Raw genomic sequence first — 21,547 nt, 5'->3', positions numbered from 1 at the left:
TTAAACTTGTCACTGATACAACATGTAAGGTTATGTCGCTTAGTCTCGCTCGGTTGTTCCAAAGTTAAACTTGCATATTATAATAACAATAACAATAAGTAAAAAAGACATGAAATGTCAAAGCCCCCGTTGTTTTAGTAATTTCGCTGTGTGAAGGTAAAAGGCGAGCCCATATTTATGTACAACTAAAATGGCCGCGAGTCTCTCAGTCAGACATCTTTGATCAGATTGCAAGGTATAGTGAAGTGCACGTCTATGCCATCATGTACTGTGCTTGTGCCAAGTTTGAACAAAATCGGACCACGCATGTCTGAGAAATGGTTGGGGAAACATTTAAGTAACAAAATGGTCACCAGTCGGCCATATTGGATCTGATGTCAAAAAAAACAAAATGTGCTCAATATAAACTATCATTCATTATCTGTGTGCCAAGTTCAAACAACATTGGTAAGTGCCTGTCAAAGAAATGATTGAGGACGTGTTCAGCATCGGGTTTTTTTTACAACTAAATTGGCCACCAGTCAGCCATCTTGGATCTGATCTCGAAAAAAAGACGACGTGAATATGGACACGTCATGTGTTGGCTTTGTGCCAAGTACAATAAAATCGGCACATACATGTCCAAGTTATGCCTGCGGATACATGCACGCACCCACAGACAAAAAAAAAAACAACAAATAAACAAACAAGCAGTCATAGCCTGGTACCTACGAAATCGTCAACTTTACCTCTGACTTTGTCTAATAAAAGCTGTCTCGAGAGAAGGTAGCGAAGCAAACCAGAAGTTTCTACGATGATTCTGTACCAAACCATCAAAAATCGTAGCGTCGACCGAAGCAAAAATCTCCATTTTTCCACGCAATTATTTTATCAAAGTCACAAAACCGTAATATTCGGCCATCCACCAACAATCTTTCCATAATCCGATGGCTTAGCGAGTCAGGCATGCAACGATAACCTTTATTGGGATAAAAATGACTTTTAAACACCTACTTTATCGAAAACACCGTCAGCGCGCACACGGAAAACCTATACTTGATCAACGACGCCTCTGCTCAAGTGCACAGCACCACGTGACGACCCGTGACGCGCGAGTGAAATATTTTTTATACAATCTTAAAACGTCTCCAAAACATCCGATTTTTACCAGAATTTCGACAACCGAGTTTTAAGCGTCCTAAGTGATCGCAAAAACCGAAGACAAAATTAAAATCGAAGTTAAAACGAATTCGTAACGTCGAGCGAAGCAAAAATCTCCATTTCTCCACGCAATTATTTAATATTATTTTATCAAAGTCACAAAACCGTAATATTCAGCCATCCACCAACAATCTTTTCATAATCCGACGGCTCAGCGAGTCAGGCATTCGACGATAACCTTTATTGGGATAAAAAAAAAAGACTTTTAAACACCATCTTTATCGAAAACACCGTCAGCGTGCACACGGAAAATCATACGTGACTCAACGACGCGTCTGCTCGAGTGCACTGCATCACGTGACGACCCGTGACGCGCGAGTGAAATATTTTTATACAATCCTAAAACGTCTCCAAAACATCCGATTTTTAACAGAATTTCGACAACCGAGTTTTAAGCGTCCTAAGCGACCGCAAAAAAAAATTAAAATCGAAGTTAAAACGAATTCGTAACATTGAGCGAAGCAAAAATACTCCATTTCTCCACATGAATTTACGGAATTATGTTTGACCTCACTGTGACCTAGACCTTTGACCGATTTTGATCAAAATCTTATCAGCGCTAGCCATCACCCTCCTGAATCACGTGGTGTAATTTGACATTGGTAGCTTCTTCCGTTCGAGTTATCGTGACTACAAACAAACAAACAAACAAACAAACACACAAACAAACAAACAAACAAACAGAAACGGAACTGATCAATATACTTACGAAATCTTTAGATTTCGTAAGTAACAAATAAACCACGAGACCAAATCCATAAGCCCCTGTTTCGGACCAAGTCCAACGGGGGCTAATTTTCTCTTACTTTTGACACAGTAGGTGGTCATTAGGCACATTAAAGCCTCCGCTATTATCACCAACATACGGTTGCTTGTCCATGCTCTATCCTCTTATATGTTCAGCGCCAAGCAAGGAAGCAGCATGCACCATTTTAAAAGTCTTTGTATGACTCAGCCGGGGTTCAAACCACTGACCTCTTGGACTCAAAGCAGATGCTCTAACCATTACACAACTGAGGTTGGTAAAGTGAAGGAAATACGTTTCATATCTCACCTTGCACAATAGATTTCTGACCTTACTCCTCATTTCACTGACATCACAGAAGCGTTTGTGACACTCTTAATGGTAGCCTGCCATGTCAATTGTTGGTTGAATGTCGATGCAAAATTGTGTATCTTCAAAATCAAAACCGAGATTGGCTCCCGTGTCTGACAACTTTACTTTCTTTACACTCGTACTTCCATTCCAATCAGTCACAGAACCGATGAATCAAAGTTAGGATTTGTTGGTAAACAGAATTAAATTCGCCTTTGTTGAAGAAACAACGTGTATAATGCAGAGCTTTGATGAAAATCGGCAGTCATCTTTTTGAAGTCAATAGAGGTGGTCACAGCCATATTGCCTTCATCGGTGGTCATTCCGGATAGAAAAATCACCTGTGATTGGTCAGTCGTACTAATTTGATGCAGTTCTACTGCGCTATTCTGGAAATCTTTTTCTGATTCACCAAATTTGTCATGCGAGTTCATGAACATTTGAATATTCCTCATCGCTATTCTATCCATTCTATTTCGATGTACCATATTTTCTGGTGTATAAACCACACCTTTTTATTGGCAAAAAAGGGTAAAAGTTGGGGGTGCGGTTAATACACGGGTAAAGAAAAAAAAATCAGTCTTAAAAACGATCAATGGTGAATTTCAATTATATTCCAAATGAACACTTTTCTCGCAATGGGAACTGCTGTAAAGCTCAATTCTGCCATTAACATTTTGAAAATCGGCTCAGGTTAATAGTTTGCACAGAGTTTTATTAACAGTGTTTGGAAATTAAATAAAGTCACATTTGTAAACATCGGGAAATGTCCAAGAAGCCCAGAGACAACCGGAGTTTAGGTGTGTGGCATAAATAGAGCCTCGTGGCTCTGAAAACACCATTAAACATTAAAAGAAGAGGAACACCTGGCCTCACATCAACAAAACGAATTATTCACAATAGCAAGAGTCTAATAATGGAGCACCCACCTTAAATAAGCTTGCACGCAAACTTGCGTGCATCCGACAACAGGCTGGGGACGGTCACGTGACCCTCAAGAAGGGCCGCTCCGTGCTTTGCGAGTGCCTCAGCTTACATCACGTATCATCCATTCTATCTATCAAGATGTCAAGGCGTTCAGACTCTCCGTCTGCCGGTCTGCAGAAGAGTTTGGGAACCGGGAAGCGATTCTGCCGGACGAGTCCATCATCCGGCACTGGAGAACAAGCAAGGCAAAGATATAGAGGATGCCAATGAGGAAGAAGGCACTGAGGGGAAAGTCAGCAAAGTGGCGGCAGCTTGAAGAGCATCTCGTCGCTTGGGTCCAGGAGAAGAGAGCAGAGGTTTATACGTTCTCAACACTTGCTCTCATGCTGAAGGCGAGGAGCTTAGCTAAGGAGGATGACATTGGGGACTTCACGGCCAGCCTGTCGTGGGCCTGCAGGTTCATGGCATGCCATCACCTGTCGGTTCGACGGTGCACACACATCTCCCAACATCTACCCGATGACATGGCTGATAAGATGACATGCTTCCAGTCCTACATAAAGCTTCGCCGAGAGCATAAATATCCTCTCAGCAGGATCGGGAATGCCGACCAGTACCCCTTTCCTTCGACAATTCAAGAGGGAACACTATCACAGTGAAGGGGGAGCGCAACGTGACGATCAACACAACTGGTTACGAGAAGGACCAATTCACCGTCATGTTCACCCGCACTGCCGATGGTGGCAAGCTTCCCCCGTATGCCGGGTTCAAGAGGAAGACACTGCCAAAAGACAAGTTTCCAGCCGGCGTCATTGCTTGTGTGCAGCAGAAGGGGTGGCTAGACAAGGGACTGGTCCAGCACTGAGTGCGTATGGTCTGGAGTAGTAGGATGGATGGGGGTCTCTCCCAACGACGGAGCATGCTGGTCCTGGATTTGTTCAGTTGTCACAAGAGAGACGACACGAAAGCGCTGCTCTGTTGGACCAACAGCGATCGCGTCATCATCCCAGGTGGGATGACATCGCTCCTGCAGTCCCTTGATGTGTCCATTAACAATCCGTTCAAGGACGGGCTACGTTGCTGCTGGTCCGACTGGATAATGAGTGGGGAGAAGACCTACACCAAGAGCAGAAGGATGAGAAAGGTCGACCTTCCGATGATGTGCGACTGGATTGTCAAGGTGTGGGAGAAGATACCGTCGGACATCATCAAGTGAGCATTTCTAAAATGCTGCATCTCCAACAACATGGATGGCACAGAGGACGGCATCATTTGGGAGGAGGAGTCTGCAAATGACAGTGACAGTGACCTGAACAGCGATGGGGACTTGCTCCACCGTGATTCGGACAAAGAGCTACGTGCCGTCTTCGACAAGGAAAGTCTTGAAGAGGATTTCCTCGGGTTTAGCTGAAAAGCTTCATCAAACCCAAACGGCTCGTTTCAGGGCCACATATCCAAAAGAAATATGTATGATACCGGTATGAATCCCTTTTCTGGTAACAAAAAAAATAAAAAATAAAAAAGAACTTGTCAGTGTCATTTTCTAGAATTTGAAGAGAGAGGAGAGGATACCAAGACAGACAAAATTAATTGGATATGGGAGTAAGCGTGTTGATACCTCCATCACTTTGTTCCATACAAAATTAATGTGGAAATCTATTTAGATCTAGATCAGAAAATAATATGATCAATACATTCATTTATTTTGAGGATGAAAATCATGGGTGCGGTTAATACACGGCCACGATTTATACACTGGAAAATACGGGTAATACTTCAATGTGGGGAGAAAGATAATATATTTGAAAAAAGTGCAACATTTTATAATTATTGTGAAAAAAATGAAGTTATCCCCAGCTCTGTGGAGTCCAGTTGAAGATGATGGGTCTGGGCATATTGTAGCCCAAGTTGAAGACTTGTCTTATCATTGAACAAGATGCAATCAAGAAAAGAGTCAGCGTGTTCAATAATCTTCAACTTGTGTTGAGAGCAAACACCATGCAAGCAGCTTGATCCTCCTCGGTAACGTCAGAGATAATGCAAAGCTTGAAAGGATGACGCTTCAACACTTTCAAAATCCTGCGAAATGAAGTCTTTGACCCATTCGGCTGCAAAGGTGCTGCCGTACCGACATCCGCACAGGGGGTGCTGCATCATATAACTGTCGTATTGACTTTTTGAAGATGTTCCAAAAGCTTCCAGGACTGCTAAAACAACAACCTCAGTAAACAATGGAAAGGAACGCCATATTTAATGGTATCACGATGAATCCTGGACATTGTGTTTTACTTTGCACTGGCTCATATCTGCCTGATACGGTGTTGAACAACCACTACTGAATTGGTCTCTCCAAACCACACTGCGATTTTAAAGCACTGCCTTGGACTGCACCTGGGTAATGATTTCATCATGTGCCTGTGGGGGTAGAAGAGCAAGCAAGAATGAGAAACACAAACACAATCAAAAGCTCACTTCTATATTTGGAATCTATAGAGTTTGATTGATTTAGAACCTCTTTGTTAAAGTTGTTTGAAATATAAATCATTCAATCTTAGCTGGGACAAAATGTATAATTCTGGAGGAGAGGAATATCTACAACACAACCTTAAACGATCTCAGTAGCTAGTTTGAATGTTTCAGGGAGAAATAAAAAAAAAAAACCTTGGTGATTCAACTTCAAGCAATTTGGAGGAAAAAGTCAAAATGCACAAATTAGTGGAAGTCTGTCGTAGCTGATCGATGCATTGAAACCCTCCCAGGATGGGGCATTATCGGTGGTTACATTTTTGTTTTTGTTGTATACATAATAGGGGCTCGAGGAAGAGCGAGCACACTGAACGGATCAGGACATCAGACAAAAACAGGATGCAAAATACACATGCATGGAGAAGGAAACTCTGAGGAGGAAAAACTGGAAAATTAGGTGGGATTTGGATGGGGCCACGAGGGTATAAAATATCATGGCTTTGGATTTGGGACGACGTGAGATGGCAGTGAACAGCTGTCTTGAAGACCTGGTGGGAAGAATGAGATTGAAGGGTCTGTGGAAGTTGATTCCACAGGTGGGGAAAAAAAGAGAAACAAATGAGTGGAGGTGAGCAGTGATCCTGGATTTCGGTAGTTGTACCAGAAGAGGGTTGACGGTTGACTCTTTAAGCCATGAACAAACATTGGGGGGACAAATCATGGAAAGAGCAGAGAATGCAAGACCAGAAAGAAAGCGGTTGAAGATAGAGAGACCACCGACCTGTCTGCGATGGCGAAGTGCAAAGTCCATAGACTCGGCTTCATAGTGGGAGATTCCAATGATCATGAAGGCCTTGCTCTCCACAATGTCAAGCAGATTAAGGCTTTGTAGGTGGATACGAGTTCAGGTGTAGCAAGGAAGGATGTTGTACGACGGAGGATATAGTCAGCGGCTGGCTTTGGAGGCTAACGTTGAAATGTTGGTTGTCCAAGAAACATCACGGCTAATAGTGAGACCCAGGAGTTTGAATGACTGAACCACCTCAAGAGGATTGTTCACAAGGTAAATGAGGGGGGAGAAGGTTGCCAGATGGTCTTTTCGGGCAGAAATAGTGAGAGTGCGAGATTTCTCAGGATTGACAGACATATTCCAAGTGCATGACCAGCTTGTGATATTTCCAAGGTCTGAAGAGAGGGAAGAGGCTGCAGCCCACCTGTCTGAAGGATGAGGGATGTTACGGTAGACGGTGGAGTCATCAGCAAATAGATAAAGAGTATTCTCCAGAGAGACAGAGATTATTGATGAATATCAGAAGCAATACTGAGACAAGAACACTGCTTTATGGCACTCAGCCTTGAAAGGGAGAGGAGAGTAAAGGATTCCATTGAGTGTCACACGTTGGCTATGACAGTAGAGGAAGTCAGTTAGCCAAGTGTGGAGTTGGCCTTGATTGCCATAGGTAGACCGTTTGGAAAGCAAAGCAGGATGTAAGACTGCATCAAAAGCATGAGATATGTCCAGACAAACAGCCCTGAACAAATGTCTAACATTGAGGAACTCCATCCATTGTTGTGAGAGTAGAAGCAGCATGTCCAAAGTGGAGTGACCATGTCTGAACCTAAAGTAATGACCTGAGATGAGGGTGTTGGAGAAAGGGAAGGCTTTCATGTCAACTGCAATGATAGATTCCATTACCTTGCTGATTGGAAGCAAGCTGATAGGTCTGGAGTCAAGGCAATAAGTTTTCCACGTTTTTATTGTAATGCAGTGATGTTGACGGATTTCCAAGTAGATAGAAGGTGATCTAGTGCAAATGACAGGGTGAAAAGGGCAGAGGATGTGCAAGATCAGCAGAGCAGGGTTTTAGGACACGTGAGCTGATGCCATCTGGTCCAGTAGCAAAGTCAGAGTTGAGGCTTGAAAGAACCTTCTCCACCTTTTCAGGTGCAAAAGACACAGAGTCCAGGAAATGTTTGGTACATCAGGGAAGAATAGGTACCAAGAGTAAGGGGTTGTGGTCCAAGGTGAACCAACAATATTTGAACATGACGGAAGATACCAGAGCATCCTGGGCTCCTTGCTTAAGAATAATAAGTAGATCAAGTAAGGGAGGAGTTAAATAATTTACCTGCATTATGTGAATCTGCAGGAGATGAGATGTGTAGCAGTTTCAATAGAAGCTGAAAAATCCTGTCTGCCTTTGTCAAGGCAAAGTATGGACGAGTAGACAGCCTGTGAAACGTGCTCTGCAATTGATCCAGGAATGCTTCCAATATCCAACCCTTGTTTGGACAAACAATTCCACTGCAGAAAGAGACCAATCATTTAATTGCAATGATTGAAAGTTGCTTTACTTGCTTAAATTATTACAGTTATTAATCCTGTATTCATTCGTTCTTTACTTGGTGGAATCAAGAAACAATATTTGTATTGATTACAGAAAGTGAGGAACAAGTGTGCTCACCTAATCATTCAGCAATCAAAATGGGCCTATGTAACTCCCATGTTAAGCCAATGACACTGACTCCCAATAGCAAAGAGAATACCACCTTACTCACTTAGTTATACAGCTGTTCCTTCCCCTGTACATAAATCCCACAAAAAGACTGGCTATAGTTAGTTTAAATCAATTGCCTCCAGGCTTTGGAACAGCCTCACAATTTCAATGAGAAATATAACGACAGTTGAATCTTTTATAATGAGTTTATGCCTCATGACTGACCATAATAATAATAATATTAAGGAACATGAAAAATAAAAAATAAAAAGATATAAAACGTGAAAGCCCCCGTCATTTTAGTAATTTTTAGTAATGGAGTTAAAGGGCGAGTCCATGTATATTTAAAACTAAAATGGCCACCAGTCTATGAGTCAGCCATCTTTGATCAGATCGCAAAATAAAGTGAGGTGCACTTATATGCCATCATTTACTGTGTTTGTGCCAAGTTTTAACAAAATCGGAAAATGCATGTCTGAGAAATGGTTGGGGACAGATTTAAGTAACAAAATGGCTGCCAATAGCAGACATCTTGGATCTGATCTCGAAAAAAAAGATGACGTGCACATGTAAGCCATCATTCCTTATCTGTGTGCGAAGTTTGAACAACATCAGTAAATGCATGTCAGATCAAGGACGTGTTCAACATCGTAAATGGTCAAGTAAATGGTAAATGGTCAAGGACGTGTTCAACATCGTGTTTTTTTTTTAACAACTAAAATGGCCACCAGTCGGCCATCTTGAATCTGATCTGAAAAATAAATGCCATGCATATGTAAGCCATCATTCATTATATCTGTGTGCCTAGTTTGAACAAAATCGAAGAATGCATGTCTGAGAAATGGTTGAGGACGTGTTCAACAGCGGGTTTTTCACAACTAAAATGGCCTCCAGTCGGCCATCTTGAAAATGATCTGAAAAATAAATGCTGTGCATATGTAAGCCATCATTCATTATATCTGTGTGCCTAGTTTGAACAAAATCGAAGAATGCATGTCTGAGAAATGGTTGAGGACGTGTTCAACAGCGGGTTTTCACAACTAAAATGGCCTCCAGTCGGCCATCTTGAAAATGATCTGAAAAATAAATGCTGTGCATATGTAAGCCATCATTCATTATATCTGTGTGCCTAGTTTGAACAAAATCGAAGAATGCATGTCCGAGAAATGGTTGAGGACGTGTTCAACAGCGGGTTTTCACAACTAAAATGGCCTCCAGTCAGCCATCTTTGATCGCATCGTGAAACAAAATGATGTGCATATGTATAATCATGTGTTGTCTGTGCCAAGTACGAATAAAATCGATCCATACATGTCCGAGCTATGATTGCGGATGCGTGCACACACGCACACACGGCCGGACATGAAAATCGAGATCAAATCCATAAGCCCCCGTTTCGGACAAGTCCAACTGGGCCTAATAATAAGTTTATTGGCATACATATGCGATGTGCATACAATGAGAAGTACCTTGACAGTGCGAGCTGAAAATTTACATCGAATAAGAAATAGATCAATTGTGAATAGAGAGCCATAAAACAACATTTTGGTGATGAAATGAAATGAAGTGAGAAAATAAAATGAGTGTCATGATTTAAAATATCCATAACCATTCTTGAGATGCTCACAAAACTTGAGAGATTCATTGAAGGTGCAGATTGCAGTTGGTTAAAAGTTGTCGTGAAAGCGATTGGAGTTCGTCTTGACCTTTTTTTTGGTTTAGTCTTGTATTTTTTTCGTCTTTAGTTAGTTTTTCGACTTGACTACGGCAATCACTTTCATCACTATTGAGAATCAGGCTAACAACGGTTGTGTCTGCAAATTTCACCACGAGTGAGCTATCAGATGAAATCCAAAATCCATTGACAAACGGAATCATCAAGATTAAAATGGAGTTTATGAGGTGAAATCATTTTGAAAGCAGAACTAAACTCGAAGAAAAGTAACTTGGCATAGGTATATCTAAAGGGTTTAACACATGATGGAAAAGCCTGGTGTTGGCTTAGCGGTTAGAGTGGCTAACTTGGGATCCTAGGGTCCTGAGTTCGAGCGCCGTTGGCTGCTGAATCAATACCAGGTGGGGTTGACTCAGCTTATCATCCTTCCAAGGTCGGCAAAATGAGTACCAGTGCACTGGTAATAGGGACACTGCATCAGCGGCATAGCCGTGTCCCTAACCAATGATGCAACCAGCTGCCAGAAGGCTGCACTCGCAAGAACAACACATGATGGAGAGTGAGTGAAACAGCATTTTCAACTGAAGGATCACAACTGATGAATCAAGGGAATCAGGAAGAACGGATTTCAGGTGAAGTAGTGCAAAACTAGATGTTCGAAAGATTTCATGATGGATGCGAGCACAATTCATCTATAATCAGAGCCAACTCACTGGGAAACGCTTTGGCGCAGGGATAATTACGGACTTTTTCAAAACACAGGGAATTTTACAAAGCTAGAGTGACCATGACAAGTTGAAAGGTAAAGTTAGAATGGGCAACAGTTCATCAACACAAGGCCGCAAGCAGGCCTGGGAGGACCAATGACTTTCCTGACCTTCAACTAAATCAGTACAAGCAGAGTGTCATTTTCAGAGATCACAAAAGGTTGAGAAGACACTTCATCTGTAGTTGGTGTTGCACTCACAGGATGATCGAATCTGCTGTAAAAATTATTCAGTTTGTCAGGCAATGTGTCGTCATTCGTTGAAGATTTCAACTTCGGTTCCCTCTTAACCTGTGATTGTGTGGAAACCCTGCCAGAGTTGTTTAGCATTCGCACTCACGATGTTCTCCTCCAGTTTTCCCCAGGAGTCACACTTGGCATCTTTGAAGGCCTTGCGTAGCTTGTACTCTGCTTTGTTGCACTCCGCATCACTTGCTGACATAAACGCATCTTCCTTGGCATGAAGTTTGCTGCAAATTGATTTATCGAACCAGAGTTTGTTTGAATATGGAATCAATGTTTTCATCGGGATGAAAGTTTCCTGGCAGAATTTTAAGTAGTCCAAGATGACATCAGCGGCACTTTCCGTGAAGACACTCCAAACCGTGCATGCATAGTAACCTCATAAGTTATATTATTTATACCCTTCTGTGTGTTGTGCCTGTTTTTCACTCTCCCCCACCTCTGTCTGTCTGTCTGTCTGTCTGTCTGTCTCGATGCACCCTATATCCATTGGCAAAATATATGATGTAAATACAATTACTATCTAAACTAGCACAAGCCCATGGTAAAAATACCACAATAGAAAAGCCTTAGCATATTATGAGCTCACCTGGAACGTAGTTCCGGGGAGCTTACGGGATGGCGTGTCATCCATCCATCCGTTCCCAAATACTTGCAACTTCTACTCTGAAACTACACATACTATTTTGACGAAGCTTTACCACAATGTTCATCATTGTACATGCACTAAAGTTTGTTCATGGCATTAAAAATAAATAAATAATCATAAAAAAGCAAACCCTGGCCCGAAGGGGGTCTATGTGGTTTCCCCCCAAAATAGGTATTTTGCTTTCTTCTCAGAAACTACATATGCAATTCTGATGAAGCTTGACCACAACCTTCATCACCCATGATGTACCAAAGTTTATTCATGCCATTGGAAAAATCAGGGTCCAAGGAGTTCTTGGGGGGGGGGGGGAGGTCTCCCAAAATAGGTATTTGCTTTCTTCTCTGAAACCAAACACAATTTTGATGAAACGACCTTTATGACCCATGATGTACCAAAGTTTGTTCACGGCATTAACAACAAAAAACTACTCCATCGGTATATACTTTCTTCTACATTACGATCATGAGAATCCATATGAACAATATAACTGAAAGTGACAGTTACATTTCTCGTCTTGATATGGAGCTTGGTGAGTGTGGCAAATATGTTCTCTGTATGATGGTTCTGTCATGGTGTGTGAGCAGAAATGCATTTGAATCCATATCCAGCCAGTCCGACAATGATTCAACCTCGAGACCTGAAAATCATTGCTATATGCCAGAATATCATCGCTCAGTCAAGAGGTACGGACACCAAGAAGCCTCAGTCTGACTTTATGTGCATCACACCTTTGGAAGCAAGAAATTGGTTAATCATCTCCATGCGTTGGGTTATTCTGTGTCCTATGACGAAGTACAGAGGTTTCTAACATCAGCTGCACTTGACCAGAAGGAAGCAGATGTGTTTGTTCTGCAAGGTATTGAAAGGGGAGATGACCATGCTGTGGTGGATCTGCCATTGACAATTTTGACCAAAATGAACACACCCTTGATGGCAAGTCAAACAAACAACGCATGCCATGGCCGCAGTATTATACAAGCGCTGTCCGATGGATCCTTCAAGGTGTTGTGTAACACGAGCTCAGAAAAAGCCACTCTCTGCTGCGGATGCACTGGCGATTGATAACATGCAAAGGTAATAATATGTATTGCATGCCGAAGCAGTCACACAGCAGTGAGGTATTGGAGTGGCGAAATATATATAATTGTTGCATTTGCTTGGTGCATAGTAATAGTGTAATGATGGAATCTCTCTCTATCTTAACATTCCATGTAGTAACTCGAGGGGGAGCACACGGTAGATTGCAAAACCTCCGCCGCCAATACTGCTAGGTCACTTTAGTGAACCTGATATCCTATTCATTGTAGGTCAAAACGGATCAGACTCTACTGAACCACGATTGAATAAACGAAACCAGATCGACGCGCCATGTAGAAATGCCAAAAAGAAAAAAAAAAAATCGAAATTTTGTTGAAAAAAAAAGGTGCAAAATTTCTGTTTTTTTTTTCTCTAACAATTTTTTTTTTGGGGGGGGGGGCGTGTAAATCACTCAAAACATGTAGAAATGCAAAAATATTTTTTAAAATATTTTTCAAATAAAATCGAAATTTTTTTTGAAAAAAAAGTTGCAAAATTTTGTTTTTTTTCCTCTAACAAATTTTTTTTTTTGGTTGGAAATCACTTCAAACATGAAGAAATGCAAAACAAAAATTCAAATATTTTTTCAAAATGGCCACCATAGTGGCCATATTGGACTTTGGACCAAGTCCAAAATCTAATGGCATGATCCTTGGACCATACCTTATCCCCCTCACCAGTTTCATCGAAATCCGTCCAGGAGTTTTTCCGTAATACTGTTCACAAACAAACAAACAAACAAACAGACAGGGGTGGAAACAGTAACCTCCGTTCATCTTCGATGGCGGAGGTTAGGCCTAAGTCACATTTGCCACGGCGGCCGTGGGATCTCCAAAATCTACGGCCACTAGCAATTATACGGCGGCCGCAGTATTTCCACGGTCACACAATGTAGCAGTCACATATGTTTTTATTTTTCGGGGAGCCGCACGGCATATTTACAAATTGTGAAGACCGAAAACGTGGGGGTGCCGTACGGTCTTTGATTTGATGTCGCACGGTGACCTTTGGGCGTTCCTGTGGCGGCCATATAATTTTCAAGGCAGACGCAAGGAGCCCGCAAGGCGACCGCAGGGGGGCCCTAAGCCGAATGTGCGGCCAGACGGACGGTAACGAATGGGTTAATTTTTTTTATTTTAATTTTTACCAGTTCTTTTGTTTCGGCATGTCGAATTGCTATGGCGAACGTAGAAATGAAAAAAGTTATAACTCCGTGCTATAATTCCACGGCGACCTTACGACCTGTAAAATATAGCCAAACGGCGTAGGACCACCCTGAGGCCCCCGCACAAACTCTGCGGCCACGGCACGTTTCTGTCAATCCAGAGGGCGTACGGCCGCCGTATCCTCGCCGTAGAGCAAATGTGACTTAGGCCTTAATTAATGCGACGCTATTCTAATAGAAAATGACCCTTAGAACATGTAGAATATGGTTGTGGATTGTGTGCCTCCACATTTGTATGTGTAATTTAGGTATGTGAAACCTGCACGAAGACCTGAGCCACCAGAAGTCTCATCTGCAACAATCACAGATGTGCACCACCGGGATGCTGATAGTTACCAAGAGGCAAATCAGAAAGACCTCCGATGGCAACTAGCTCGTCTGCAAAAGGAACATGATGCTGAACAGTCTATACCAGCATGGACCGGATTCAATTCCATCCTGTCTGAGAAAAACACGCCAGTGGCTGCCATCCGGTACATGCTGTTCCTCCGAGCTTCTCCGACAGATCTCTCAACTATTTACACCATCCCATGCAAGTTGGTTGATGTTTGTGAGCATATTGGACAAAAGCACGTTCTGGTAACTGCTGAAATGACCATATACAGCAAAGCACAACAAATCCGACGGGACAAACCGGAATATTTAGATGGGAAGGTGACAATGCGAGTTGGTGGGATGCATACTATGATGGCTTTGCCAGCTAGTTCAGGCAAGTTATTTGGTGATGGTGGGCTTTTGGCTTCACTAACCGAGTCATCTGTGTATGCTGAGGCAACAGCATGGCAAATGCTGCAGGGCTCACAACTATCACGAGGTGTTCAGGGCGGCAAAATTGTGTTTGAAGCTGTATTCAGAACATTCTTTAGATCGATGGTAGCATGGCTTGAAAGATCAGATCGCTCTCTCATCAATGATGACGTGCAACACAATTTCCTTGATCTACAACATGATCGATGTTGCCAGAGAATTGATGGATAGTCATGTGCCAGAGGTAGCGGAAGTGATCATGGAATTCTTCGAAATTGCTCGAGAACAATCAGCAACATTTACATTTTGGGCATATTTCATGGAAGGTGCTCAAGTGTTGTTGTACCTTTGTACTTACAGCAGAGAAGGAAGGTTCCATGGAGCTTCATATGACTGCCATGTGTGAAGTGATGGTTTGGTTTTGGGCTGCAGCCAGGCACACACATGCAAAGTATGTCCTTACATACGTGGCAGATATGAAGCCTCTCAAAGAGAACCACCCTGAGGTCTATCAGCACGTGTGAAGGTGGCTTCGTCGTTAGAAGATCCAATCGATACCGATTCAATTCTGTCAGGACTGATCAAGTGCTCGAGCAGATTAACAAGGAAGGCAAAAGTGAAGGTGGCATCATTGGCCTCACTGCAGAAGGGAGCAATGATCCAACGGTTGATGACCAGACACATTACGTCAGAGTTTGCTAATGCCTTTCAAGTGTTTCTAAGAAATGCGACTGTTTTGCGCCAGGATATCGAGTGTGACAATAAGTGGGAGACACCTATTACTGTCAATGACAGTGACAGTGACGATTCATATTAATGCTTCTTTTCAAGACCAACAAATCATGAGCATTTTTATTATTTTGTGCAGAATGTTTACTCTTTTCGTGTATCTTCAGTAATTGAAAATTATCATTGTATAATAGTCGGTGATACTTTGCTGTTTTCGTCAAATTGGCCAGGCTGAATCTGGAATAGGGGGTTCAGTCAACGTAATCCCAGGGTAAGCTCCCCAAACATCATTTGAGTGCCTTTTGGATACATTCATCATCAAAAATGAATAGGAAAGTTTTCTGAGCTAGTTTGATTCAAATTAATCATGGTTGGGAATGGGAACTCGCTGAATGGGAAGCTGCTTGTACTACAAACCCCCGAACATGTGGGTCAGTGCAAGGCCCGAGTGGATGGGCGTGCGCGACACAAACCCCCATTTGGATCGCTACCAGTGAATGGACTGCGTATCTGGATTATGTTCTTCTGAACACCAATGGGAAGGATCGATTTGGGGCTTGTGAATGTATAGGGTTAGTTGAAAATGATACTAACTATTAATCATGTTGGGAGAGGGGGGATTGGGAAGGTGGGAGCCACGGGAGCTGTGATAGTGGCTCAACTATGCCATTGCCAGTGAAGCAGAAGACAAAAGTGGTGGCTCTGTGGTGTGAGACTAAATAATATATAGACACCCCCTTGGGGTTCTGCCGGGAATACGACCTCGGAACACGTGATGTTCCCACAAATTGTGCCATTCAACGTATTGTGAAACGTTTTGAGCACAGTGCACAACCAGAGCAAGAGCAACAGTGGCAGGCCAGCATCAATAACCAAGAGCCAAGCAAACATCGACGCCGTGCGGGATTCTGCAGTGAACTGTTCCAAGAAGACCCACCCGCCGGCGCTCCCGGGAGCGAGGCATCGAATAAACATCAGTTTGGCATATCCTCACTAAGGAACTGAAGCTTTTCCCATACATCATCTCTATTAGGCATAAACTGAATCAAGATGACACGAGAAGGAAACTTGATATGTGCAATTGGCTCAGTGACAGGATTGAGTGGCACACAAACTGGATCAACCTGATCTGGTTTAGTGATGAAACCCATTTCCACATGAACGGTGGCATCAGTCAGGTCAGAATCGATCTGTGACCTGCTACAGGAACCATGTAAACCTGTACTAACCTGTTCCATGGTCGGGTTGTCGGCGACTAAACCGTCTCCCCCACTAGGTTTTCTGGTGAGGAGGGTGTTTGGATATAGACACCCAGCAGGATTAAAAACAAAACCTGTCAAATGGCGGAGGAGCTCCTTGTGAGCCAACGGCCATCCATATCTAGTGCCCAACTGTGTCTGCGGACGTCCTCCTGCAGTTGGGTCACTTCTTATTAGGAGGTTGGTGGCAGGATTTGCACTCCGGCCACCGTAAAACCCTTCATTCCGCAAAACGCAAAAATGCAAAAAAAATCTGAAAACCCACTCCGTGGGAGTACCTCCTGTGCAGCTTCCCTTCGCAGGGCAGCTCACCGGATGAAGGGATTGGGGCAAAGCCTTCGGGACCCCCAATCTTTGATGATAGGAGGGAAACCATGGGGTAACATCCCTGGGTCAGATTGCGGGAGAGTGTGTCGGAGTGGTGCTGAGGTGTCGTCCACCAGACGGCGGTCTCCTTGGGTTAACCTGAGGCGGTCCCTTCGGGTGGGTGCCTGGAATGTCCTATCCCGAAGAGAGGATGATCACCTGTCTCTGTTATCATCTGAGCTCAAGCGTTTGGACATCGGGATTGCAGCTCTCTCTGAGGTTCGGAGACCGGATTGCGGTGAGATAATGGTGGGTGGTTACACCTACTATTGGTCTGGTTGCTCTGATGGTTACCATACCCAAGGAGTTCCTGTAGCTGTGTCCAATAAGCTGACCCCAATGATAATTGAGGTAACACCGGTCAACGAGCGTATTATGAGATTAAGGATTCGTCACTCCTTAGGTGTCATTTCCCTGGTCTCTGTTTCTGCTCCGACTGAGGCGAGTGATCTCACATTGAAGGATGCATTCTACGCCACACTCGAGTCTGTGGTTGATCAGTGCCCCAGACGAGATACACTTCTAGTCTTCTAGTCATGCATCGACTGGAACTGATAGGGATGGTTATGAGGTGTGTGTTGGTCCCAATGGGTCAGGAACTATGAACCAGAATAGCACTAAGTTCCTTGACTTTGCAAGAAGTCATGGACTTAGGGTGGCTGGTTCATGGTTTCAGCGCCCACAAGCTCATCGCTGGACTTGGTATTCCAACGCTGGTGGTGTGGCAAAGGAGATTGACCATGTCCTCATTGACGGTCGCTGGAGGATGATCCAGAACTGCAGGGTCTACTGGAGTGCTCAGTTCCTCAATACTGACCACAGGCTTGTTGTAGCAACTCTAACGCTGCACCTTAAATCCTGGAGAATGGTACCATCCCAGCCGAGGCTGGATGTTGCCAAGCTCAGGGATGAGAGAGTATCTGAGGAGTTTGCGAACAGGCTGAGTGGACACTTGGGGGGTCTGGGTGCTTTGGGGGGTCCTGAAGAGTTGTGGAGCGCCTTCAAGACCACCGTCCTTGATGTTGCCGGTGGATGCCTTGGAGCTCACCGCAGGGCAAAGAAGAATTTTGTCTCTCAAGGGACACTGGATACCATTGACCAGAGTCGCAGGGCCAGGCTGAATGGCAGAGCTGAGCTGTTAAGGGAGCTGAGGCGTAAAACTGTACGTGCGCTAAGGGTGGACAAGGAGGCCTATGTGCGAGGAATCTGTGAGGGGGTAGAGCATCACCTGTGGACAGGTGATTCTCGTCCCGCTTACAGGGGAATTCGCGCATTACGTTCATCCAAGCCCATCCCTCGGAGCACTGCAGTTCGAGCAGAGAGTGGTAGGCTCTTGACAGAGGAGTCTGAAGTGAAGGCCCGCTGGGCCGGTTACTTTGAGCGTTTGTACCAGGCTGATCCCCTAGCTGTCGAGTTGGACGTCAAGGGTGTTACAATCCCTGTTGCTGACCCTCGAATCAACTGTGGTCCACCTTCACTTGTGGAAACACGGGCTGCGGTGAACCGGTTGAAACGGGGCAAAGCTCCAGGGATCTGTGGCATCCATGCCGAACTTCTCAAGGCTGGTGGAAATGCTGCACTCGTGTCGTTGCATGCAGTTTTGTGCTCTGCCTGGAACACAGGCATCATCCCAACTGACTGGAAGAGGGGCCTTGTTGTCCCTCTCTGGAAAGGGAAGGGTGATCGCCAAGACTGCAACAACTACCGAGGGGTGACGCTGCTCTCAGTGCCGGTCAAGGTCTTTGCTGGGATAATACTTGATAGGGTTCGCCACCATCTGCTTGAGCACCAGCGTCCAGAGCAGTCAGACTTTACACCAAAGAGGTCAACGATTGACCGTATCCTTGCACTTCGTGTCCTCAGCAAATGCAGACGAGAGTTTCGGCAGGGGCTGCTTGCAGCCTATGTTGATCTCTGTAAAGCGTTCGATTCAGTGAATCGGGATGTCCTCTGGAGGATTCTTGGTCTTCGTGGGGTGCCACCAAAACTGATCGATCTGATGTCTGAACTCTACTCTGGTACTGAGAGTGCTGTAAAGTGTGGTGGTACCATCTCTGACTTATTTCCAGTTGTTACTGGAGTTCGTCAGGGATGTGTACTTGCCCCCACACTTTTCAGCACTTGTATGGACTGGATTTTAGGGAGGATGTCGGAGAGATCAAGTTGCGGTGCATCATTTGGGAATGTCAAGATCTCGGACCTTGATTTTGCAGATGATGCAGTCATCTTTGCGGAGACTTTAGACATCCTCTTGGGGGCCCTCGAGGTGCTGAATGAGGAGTCGGAGCCGTTGGGATTACGGGTTTCTTGGGTCAAAACTAAGATCCAGGCTTTCGGTGACATCTTGGATGCTGCTGTCCTGTCTGTGTCTGTTTGTGGTGAGGATGTTGAGGTCGTGGAGAGATTCACTTACCTTGGCAGTGATATTCATGTCTCTGCTGGCTGCGAGTCAGAGGTCAATAGACGTCTGGGTCGGGCCTGGGGAGTCATGGATTCACTGGATCATGGGGTGTGGTGCTGCCGGTACCTGTGTGGGAGGACAAAAGTCCGAGTCTTCAGGTCCTTGGTACTTCCAGTCTTGCTCTATGGGTGCGAGACTTGGACTCTGACCAAGGATCTGAGACGGAGACTTAATTCCTTTGGTATCAGGTCTCTTCGGAGAATCCTTGGCTATCGCTGGTCGGATTTTGTGTCCAACGAGCGGTTGCTGAGAGAGACTCGGATGAGATTTGTTACCTGCATAGTCCGTGAGCGTCAGTTGCGGCTGTATGGACACGTGGCTCGTTTTCCTGACGCTGATCCTGCTCACCAGATTCTCTCAGCGAGGGAGTCTCATGAGTGGAGGAGGCCAGTGGGCCGACCACGTGCCTCATGGTTGCAACAGGTTGACCATCATCTCAAGGAGATGGGGATGGGCCTGGCATCTGCCTGGGGGATGGCCAGACGGAGGCCCCTGGAGTACCGGCGGAAAGTGGACACAGCGACGCGCTGTTCTGGCACATGCTCCCATACCTGACCTGACCTGGTGCCATCAACAACCACAACAACATTTTCTGGGGGGCAGAACCATCTGAAATCACTGAGAGGTGCCTGAAAGGGCCTAGGGTCACATGCTTCTGCGCCTTCAATGCCAGATGGGGAACGCTCGGGCCTTTCTGGTTTGAGAATCACAGCAGGATGGTGACGATCAACGGTGAGTGCTACCGGGCCGTGCTCCAGAAATTCCATAATGATGTAGCCCAAAAGGTCACCCCAAACCAGCTCAGCATGACCTGGTTTATGCAGAATGGTGCACCCATACATACAGCTGGTGACACAATCACTTTCCAGCAGCAGCTCTTCAGAAACCACCTCGTTGCCCTGGGTATCGCTCATGACTGGGCACCCCATAGCCCAGACTTGAACTCTCTGTATGACTGGTTCTGGGGGGCTGCCCGCTTTGTCTATGCCAACTGCCCTGCCACACCGTATAATCTGAAGCAGGAGGTGCCAGACTACCTCCAGGTAGTGCCATATGAGACCTACAGGAAAGTTGGACAGAACTTTGGAGTTAGGATCATTGCCTATGCCTGGTGTTAGCTTAATGGTTAAAGTGGTGGGCTTGGGATCGTAGGGTCCTGAATTCAAATCCTGCTTTGGCTGTTGAATTAATACCAGGTGTGGTTGACTCAGCCTGTTATTCTTCTGAGGTCGGCAAAATGAGTACCAGCTTGCTGGTATCCTGCGTCAGTGGCGACCCATCCAGGATTGTGCCCAATAGCCCAGGAAACTGCTTGGGCAGCACCAATGCTCTGCACAGAGTATGGTCCCAATGGATGGATGAATGGATCAATGCCCGTCTGAACTGCGGAGGGCACACATCGAGAACATCAATAACAAGGATTTTGCAAAAAATACCAATTTCAGACCTTGGGCTCTCACTAACTCGAGCAGTGGCCAACTGCAATAGCAATCAGTGATAGAAAACACTGTCATAAGCTTTCAAGAAATGTTTGGTTCACATTCCTGAGGTTTCTGTTTCTTTGTAAATAAACATTTAAAGTTGCATCACTCCCTTTTTGAAACACCCCAATAACCATCACATGGACAGTTTTTATTTATTTATTCTGGCAGAGAGCGTATTCGAACCAGGTGTAACAGATGGACACACACGAACGGTTTCACTTTTGACTGATGTGCAGGGGTTTTCTTCAAGGCAGCATCCCAAAGCCCTCCTTTTCGAAGTTACATCATTCATCCCCCCCCCCCCCCATGTGCCTTAATGGTCAGTGCTGTTTTTTTCTTCTGGTGATTAAACCCTTTGTTATACTGCTGCCTTTCCGAGTGATTTCGCCACTGCATCAGAAAATGAAAATCTGCTTATAATCAAATCAAGGGGCTTCAGCATGGAACATAACCCAAACAAGTGCAATTGTTTCACTTCTCTTCTTTGGAATCACAATCACATTGTCTCGTGTAATGTTTTGTGGTCTCTGCCTGAATAGAATATCATACACTTCATCTGCTTGATTGAATAACCAGTTATGCGTTTCCTTGCCCCCCTCCCCCCATGTTATCAATATTTCCTTCAGGACTAGTCGCTACGTTGGCAGACTCAATCCTCCCTTTACATTTCTCAACACCA

At 44.6% G+C, this 21,547-nt stretch overlaps 1 protein-coding gene across 7 annotated transcripts in view; it reads right to left on the bottom strand.

The window, feature by feature from the left end:
- TARBP1 (tRNA guanosine 2 -O-methyltransferase TARBP1) overlaps positions 1–21,547 on the bottom strand; it is a 252,721-nt gene that overhangs the window by 183,781 nt on the left and 47,393 nt on the right. For all 7 annotated transcript variants that reach the window (XR_015059772.1, XR_015059771.1, XM_085887174.1 and 4 more), the window contains exon 13: positions 7,819–7,994. Coding sequence is in view for 5 of the 7 variants with exons in the window: in XM_085887174.1 (XP_085743300.1) it covers positions 7,819–7,994 (176 nt within the window). In the remaining 2 variants the exon portion in view is untranslated. The remainder of the gene's footprint in view (positions 1–7,818; positions 7,995–21,547) is intronic.

The sequence above is a fragment of the Eptatretus burgeri genome, chromosome 7 (assembly GCF_056783735.1).
Source record: "Eptatretus burgeri isolate ZD-2024b chromosome 7, Ebu_testis_v1, whole genome shotgun sequence".
Classification (NCBI taxonomy): Eukaryota; Metazoa; Chordata; class Myxini; order Myxiniformes; family Myxinidae; genus Eptatretus; species Eptatretus burgeri.
Note: the sequence above shows the minus strand (reverse complement) of the source record. Positions and strands in the feature narration are given on the sequence as shown.